This window comes from Babylonia areolata, chromosome 8 (assembly GCF_041734735.1).
Source record: "Babylonia areolata isolate BAREFJ2019XMU chromosome 8, ASM4173473v1, whole genome shotgun sequence".
Taxonomy (NCBI): Eukaryota; Metazoa; Mollusca; class Gastropoda; order Neogastropoda; family Buccinidae; genus Babylonia; species Babylonia areolata.
Window position 1 is genome coordinate 4,396,337 of NC_134883.1, and position 7,863 is coordinate 4,404,199.

Consider the following 7,863-nt stretch of genomic DNA (forward strand, 5'->3'; position numbering starts at 1 on the left):
ACACTAAGCACTTTAGTCACAGACTCAAAGAGGCATTCACACACTAAGCACTTTAGTCACAGACTCAAAAGAGGCATTCACACACTAAGCACTGTAGTCACAGACTCAGAGGCATTCACACACTAAGCACTGTAGTCACAGACTCAGAGGCATTCACACACTAAGCACTGTAGTCACAGACTCAAAAGAGGCATTCACACACTAAGCACTGTAGTCACAGACTCAGAGGCATTCACACACTAAGCACTGTAGTCACAGACAGAGGCATTCACACACTAAGCACTTTAGTCACAGACTCAAAGAGGCATTCACACACTAAGCACTTTAGTCACAGACTCAGAGGCATTCACACACTAAGCACTTTAGTCACAGACTCAAAGAGGCATTCACACACTTTAGTCACAGACTCAAAAGAGGCATTCACACACTAAGCACTTTAGTCACAGACTCAAAGAGGCATTCACACACTAAGCACTTTCGACATAATTATCATGTCTCGTCCAGCTTGAGAGAACATGCTTCACTGCCAACAGTACAAAAATGAGAAAGGCTACGCAGTTTTCTACTGCTTACCCCCACAATATTGTTCCTGGGTGAGGCACTAAGCATTTCTCGTTGAGGTCAAAGAAACCTTTAAGTTGGTTGTATCCTTACAAATAAACGAACATGGTGGCAAGTTTATGTGCCCACCCGTACCCGCCATCCAGTCAGCAACACCCCGAAGTCAACAAACGGAGGGAATAATTATGAAGATGTCGACGGGAACGGGAAGAAACAGGGGTTAAAGGAGGAAGAAAAGAATGACAGATCCTTTTTTTTTTTCGACGGTATCAACATTCAGGGCTGTGCCTCAATAATGACAATACACAAGTTCTAAACAGTATCGTAACTATGCAGACGTGTTTCATCGTGTAAGAGAAAATATCTCAACACAAACTTATTAAAAAATAATAATAATAAAAAGCACAGTCTGGACACATAATATACCGAACCAAAGAAAGGATGAGTACATGTGATAATGATTTCTAAAAATGTAACTGTACATGGTGTAGTGAAATAACCACAGGCATGTGCACGCGCACACAAAAATAACACACGTGTTATAGCCAGCCATATCCACACGTGTTTCTCCATTTCTTTGCACACACTGCAAGCTGCAGTCCCCCTCAGGGCAAACTCGTGCTCGCAAGTCACGTGAGAGGCCCGCGTCAATGAACAGACTTTCTGGACGTCACTGAGAGTGAACGTGCGTCACAGAGGTGCGTGACGTCACACCACAAACTTTTCAACGATCACAGTCAGTGACCTTGTTTAAAGCAGGAACTTCAAGTTCAACACGTGCACGCGGTAATGTAATTGTCATTTTGAAACATAAAGCTGATACCGGCCATGATCATTCGAACGACATTGCAAGTCTTAAGTTACAGGTTGACATTCGTATGACATATTTACTGGACATACTTCATAACAGATAGCCAGTACGTTCCGAAATTCAAAAAGAGTATCGTGACAGACACATAAATATTATCATCATAATACACGAGAGAAAAAAATGCACAGAAAACCCACTGAAAAAAGCTACAGTGATGAGATCCACTAATTACACACCACGTAAGAAAGTGAATAAGCTTTAGATCAATTATGCCATTTTATATAACGATACTAGACATATCAAGTAACATCAATTTTACCCAGAGATAGCGACCAGTCCAGTGAAACTGCAAGCTAGATGCTTTCATTAGTAGAACACTTAAAAAAAAAAAATCTCCACTTTACAGAACCGTCGCCACATGATGAACACTTTTTAACAGGAATAGGTGGGTGAGGACTACATTAAAAAAATCAATTAAAAAAAAAAATAAAAAAGAGGCGCGGTATAACATGTGGAGATAAAAGCAGCAATCACCTGGGAAAAACCTTCACTGATGTGTGTGTTCAGACATGAATACATACTAAGGAGTGAAAACAACATGAACGCAGTCTATTCAGCTATGCCGATGGACTTCAATAATGGCAATATTTACTCCAACTTCATCGAAAAGAACTTGGCCCTCTTATGCGTCCAGTGATTTCGGCTTTTCGTTTTGAATATTCCCTGAGAATTAGAACTGCAACTGTCTTGTTGAAAGGACGAAAACAGACAGCCAATAGTTGTGTCTTCATGCTTCGTAAGTATGCTGCCAAGACTTGTTGAATATAATCATTCAAAAGCGATTTTTGTACGCTCAGAAACAAGGTTTGCAGAAGTCTGCTATGACAGGCCAGGATTCTTACTGAAAAGACTTTCTGAACACAAACGAGGTACATCCAAGTTCGAACAAAACTTAATTTTGGCGAGCCCACCTAGCCGAACATGGTAGCTAGTACACGTCACGAGATCACGAACATTGAGCAAAGTCATTAAAACACACCAAATCGGATCCTCTAGAAACATCAAAAACCAGTTGAGTACACAGCAATACCAAAATGCTACCAACTTCAAAACATGAAAAATACCCCCGCACCCACAAAGATCCACCCCCAAAAAGTATGCATATGAAAAACATGACTATGAAATCATGATCCAAAGTTCTATTTTCTTTGAATGTGCCGTCCTTGCACAAGCACACACCCATATACGCTGCTTCACATGTCGCACCGCAAGGCAAGCACACAATCAAAACCAAGTAAGTCGCAAGCAACTGTATGCACCGCTCGTCGACAGATCCAGCTAACCAAAAAGCGATTGACAATGGAACACATAATTAATCCCATAGGAACTTCCAGTACTCTTCTCAGGCCTTGAGTATGAAGGTAACGAACACATGAACGCGCTCGCTCGCATGTAAGCATGCGCGCACGAACACACATGTATATACATTGGGGGATGGGGGGGAGGGGGTGGAGGGGGAAGGAGAGCGGGCACAGGGAGTGATTAAGATATATTTGATACATTGAAATTGTTGAACAATTGTAAGATTTACCCTGAAAAGCTTGATACAGTTCTATAATACATCAAAACAATTCTGCTAACGATTGAAAGATTTACCCTGAAAACATTGAAATAGTTCCAATGTGGATCAAAGCAATTCTGCTAACGATTGTATGATTTACCCTGAAAACATTGATATAGTTCCAGTGTGGATCAAAACGATTCTGCTAACGACTGTATGATTTACCCTGAAAACATTGATATAGTTCCAGTGTGGATCAAAACAATTCTGCTAACGATTGTACCATTTACCCTGTTGATACAGTTCCATAATCGTTTCAAACAATTTCTGCTATCAGTGGGAACATGTTTTTTTCTCCTCCTTCAACGCACAAACATCACCCAATGATCACAGTCAGAGAAAAACAGCACATTGTACAACATTTCACGATCAACGTCCCGCACCTTCTGCATATTCTGAATTTCACATCATCGGCACATTCATCAGCATCAGCATCGAATTCATCTATCTTTTGTAGTGGTGCTGTTTCAAAGTGGAATGGGGAGGGGGGAAGGGGGGGGAGTAAATAAAGTAAGTGGGTTTATATACAAAGGTGTGGTGAACAATCCAGTGATCATTTTTGTAACAGCTAAAAGAAATTTTAAAAAGGACTGTAAATCAAAAAGTGGTTTTGATAACTCTCTCCCTCTCACTCTTTGTGTGTGTGTGTGTGTGTGTGTGTGTGTGTGTGTGTGTGTGTGTGTGTGTGTGTGTGTGTGTGACTGGTCGTAAATGTGGTTCAAGTCAATAATTGTATCAGAAATCAGCTTTGGTAATTTAGACCAGATAACTATGTCGACAGAAACAATGCTGATAAATCTCTAAAAACAAATTTGGCAGGGAGGGGGCTAAAAGCAAAGCTGGAACACAACAGTGTCGTGTACAGAAATGAAATGTATAACTCACTCAGTACGGACAGTCCTCTCTTCTCCTCTACACAGACCCCTCGGATGTCCAGTGGGTGTCTGAATGACCCAACCTTTAGATTCCGTCGTCAGAATTGTGGTATTCTTTGTCAACATTTACCTCTTCAGTATAAGAGCCTTCCGCTTGCAATATTTTGATGATGGTAACTGGGGTGAAACGCTGTTAACGTCGTCTCTTTCGCCGTTCGTATGGAGAGAGTTAATGAATGAGTGTTTCAAACGTATGTGTACTACACTGAATGCATGTGCCACCAGGAAGACCAACCACAAGCGAACGAACATTAAAGAACGCATAAGTATCTGTGTCGTTACTCTCAACTACTCTGAACCAAAACTGAGAATTAAACAGTGAACTTTTTTTCTTTTTCTTTTTAATGTTGACGGTCATCAATGGCAGAACGGTGATGTTAATTCCATATGTAAACGTTTTCTTCGAATCTTTATATACTTTAACAATAAGCATGGCGCAGAATCCAGGCTTTTGATTCTTTAATCAATTATTCACGTTCTTCAGCAGCGAATGATTGTTTGGTTGTGCGCTGTAACCTGGAAAGACAACAGACAAGTTTTGCCACCACAACCAAGACACACAAACGGTGGTATAAAAGACTCGTCGGCATCCCAAAATAGCTACGACCAGTTTGGAGTTTGCAGTTTCAAGCTTGCAAAAAACACCACTCAGAGAAAGAACATAAGTTATTTCTCTCCCTCTCTCTCTCTTAAAAAAAAAAGAAGAAAAAAAAGGTTCCTATCCCACGTAGAGAGCAGTTTCAAGCAAAGTGTTAAGTTACACAAAAACAATAGTAATACCAAAACCAATTGCCCTGTATCACTCTTTGTCATTTTCCTCAAATCTCTCAATGGCAGTAGTCGGAAAACAATTACTATGCTAATATTGCAGATGATTTCCATTTAGGAAAAAAAAAATCATTACCAGAACGAGGTAAACAAAAGCTGCAACATAAAACTTTTATACCTTCTTAGATTGGGACAGGGTTCGTCTCACTGAATCACAGCCCTACAACTGATATTAAAAAACTAACTATGAATCTTTCAATCTTGATAACATAGATGAGAATTGTTATTTTTATGAGTATATATTTTGCCCGCTTCCACGTGAAATGACACAATGTTGATCAGTTTATTTTTGACTTGGGCAGATACGTAGCGAGAGTACTTTTTTTTTTCAATGGATGAGCTGGCAACTGGGAGGGTATTCACGAAATCAAAATTACTGCTGATGGCACTTCTGACAAAATCAACGTTAAACTTTTTTTTCTTTTTTTTTCTTTTTTGTAACGGGTGAGTGGGTGATTATAAATAATCATGATAAAAACATGAGAAATGAATGATAAAGAGAGATAGAAAGATGTCACAGAGTCATTGTACATCGTTTCATCCTTTTTTTCTCTCAATATAAGGACTTGTAAAACTGTCAGGGTCTCCTGATATATCAGTTATAAGACATGACTGATGCCATTGGTATCAATTCCTTCCTTCACCGTTTTGCTTCATCTTTTGCTTCTTCTTTTTTATTTATTTTTTTCCCCCCAAATCTTGACTCCCCAAAGTATAACATGCCTGTGTGTTTCCTTCTGTCTTTTTTCAATCGTTGTGAAACGTCATCGCATCTCATTCCAGCTCATACTGTCAATCTTTGGCGGCTATAAAAGCTATATAACAGTCCAGTTGTAGGTTTGTTTTCAGTCTGGTTTAAATCTACTTTCAGCCACTTGTCCCATCCACAACACTGGGCAGGGGGTGGTGTGGCTGACGTGGATTAAAACCTCAAATGGTGGAAACACAGCACAGAACTCTTGGCGATCGATTCTTCATTTTTCCTCCCTTCTCGTTTTCTTTCCTGATTCAACAGAAGGATAACAGTGGACGTGGTACCCTTCTACCAGTACTTTTGAATTCAAATTTGACTTAAGAATAAGCATACTGATGTAAGTAAAGCCACATTTGGAGATGGGGGGAGAGAGAGAGAGAGGGGGGGGGGGGGTTTGCAAATCAAATCAGTCACATGACAGCAGAGCATATAGCAGATATAACTATATTTCATATCATGTGCATTGTAGGAAAAAAAAAAGAAAAAAAAAAAGATCCGCAGTATCGTTCGTAAACCTGCTATTTGGCTGCGTGTACTTTAATGCTGAATGACCTTTAAAATGGCAATAAGGATAAAAGCAGGAATAATCTCTAAAAGCAACTCACTCACATAATATCACTGATCAGCGTTTTATAATCAGTTCTTGTAACGTGTGTGTATAATCCGTGTCTGTGAAGCACGCTCTTTGTTGCATGCTGCTATTCAAACAGCGAACCGAAATGAAAACAACTATGCCACGCCAAACACTTGGTTACAGAAATGTTTTCCGTTTGTCTTTACTCAAGCCAATTGAAAGTGTTCCCAGCCTCGACAAGCAGCCAGGTTGCCGCTTTCTCAATGCCTGGGTCATATCTCAGTCATTGTCCTTCACAGTCTTTCCTTCCTTACTGCTTCACTGATTGCATCTTTTGCGTGTACTCCATCCTAGCATGCAGACTTCGCATGTGCATTTCCTCGTTCCTGTGCAGCAGATCTTTGTCTGAAGTGTGACCCTCTTTTGTAGCCATGGGGTCTCCACTGGCCCCGTCCAGCAATGTGTCCGCGCTGTTGGCGCTGCCCTGAAACATCAGATCCTGCTGGGGCTGGCTCAGGCCAGCTATGGAGACGGCCATCAGATTGTCCATGCCGCGCTGCCTCTGCTGGGACAAGGCAGAGTGGGAATTGGGCATGCTCTGTGGGAGCTGAGCCTCATCGGGCAGCGAGGATTTGTCCAGGAAGACGGAGTTGTCCTCCTGGTGGTGCTGCTTGGTGCCGCGAGCCGCCAGCGAGAGGTCGGCAGGGGCCGCTGCCATGTTGGGGCTGCTGTGGGCGGGACTGTAGATCGCCTGGCCCTGGGAATAGGCCGCTGCCATGTAGTAGTCATAGGACATCCGTCCGTCTCCTGTCCCGAACTGGTTCCCCGCCACAGGCCCGGCAGAGGTGGTCACCCCGCTGTTGCTGGTGGGGGCCATGTTGTAACGGCCACCGTACATTGTCATGCCCTGGGGTTTCTCGTGGAAGGCGTTGTTGATCGACGGCAGCTTGTTCTGTCTGTGCTGCTGGTGACTTGCAAAGGCGTTCTGATGGAGGTGTTGTTGTTGTTGTTGTTGTTGTTGTTGCTGCTGCTGTTGCTGCTGCTGTTGTTGCTGCTGTTGCTGATGCTGTTGCTTCTGGTGCTGATGATGCTGCTGCTGCTGCTGTTGTGGCTGGTAATTGTACTGCATGGAGCTGAAGTCGGACTGATGCTGACCGTTGTTTGGTCCCCACATCATTGGGGGACTGAAGGGGACGTACACAGACGGCCCACTAGGTGCGTAGACCGAGGACTCCGTCACCTCATGTAGCGGAGGCTCTTCCTTCACCTTGGAAACTTTGTGCTGGCCATTCATCTGACCACTGCTGCCAGGGCTGTGCCCACTGCGGGGATCCGGCATACTTCGCGGATCCGGCAATCCGCGAGGGTCAGGCATGCCATGTGGGTCTGGCATGCCCCTGCTGAGGTCCCGATCGTCTTGGTGGCCCACCGCAGGAACCATGGCGACGGGGTAGATCCCTGGCGAGGTAGAACTGACGTCTTCGTCTCCACTCATCTTCAAGGCTCTGCCCTCTGCCTGCGCTGCCTGGGCATTCTTCACCTCCTGCACATCAACATCACCACACTGCCTTAGTTCGGGCATTCTTCACCTCCTGCACATCAACATCACCACAGTCCCTTAGTTCGGGCATTCTTCACCTCCTGCACATCAACATCACCACAGTCCCTTAGTTCGGGCATTCTTCACCTCCTGCACATCAACATCACCACAGTCCCTTAGTTCGGGCATTCTTCACCTCCTGCACATCAACATCACCACAGTCCGTTACTTCATGGAGT

At 43.3% G+C, this 7,863-nt stretch overlaps 1 protein-coding gene across 1 annotated transcript in view; it reads right to left on the reverse strand.

Moving 5' to 3' along the window:
- Nucleotides 1-6,394: 6,394 nt before the first annotated feature.
- The window catches only part of LOC143284955 (uncharacterized), a 43,368-nt gene continuing 41,899 nt past the window's right edge, over nt 6,395-7,863 (reverse strand). The window contains exon 4 of the mRNA XM_076592117.1: nt 6,395-7,627. Within this exon, the coding sequence (XP_076448232.1) occupies nt 6,395-7,627 (1,233 nt within the window). The remainder of the gene's footprint in view (nt 7,628-7,863) is intronic.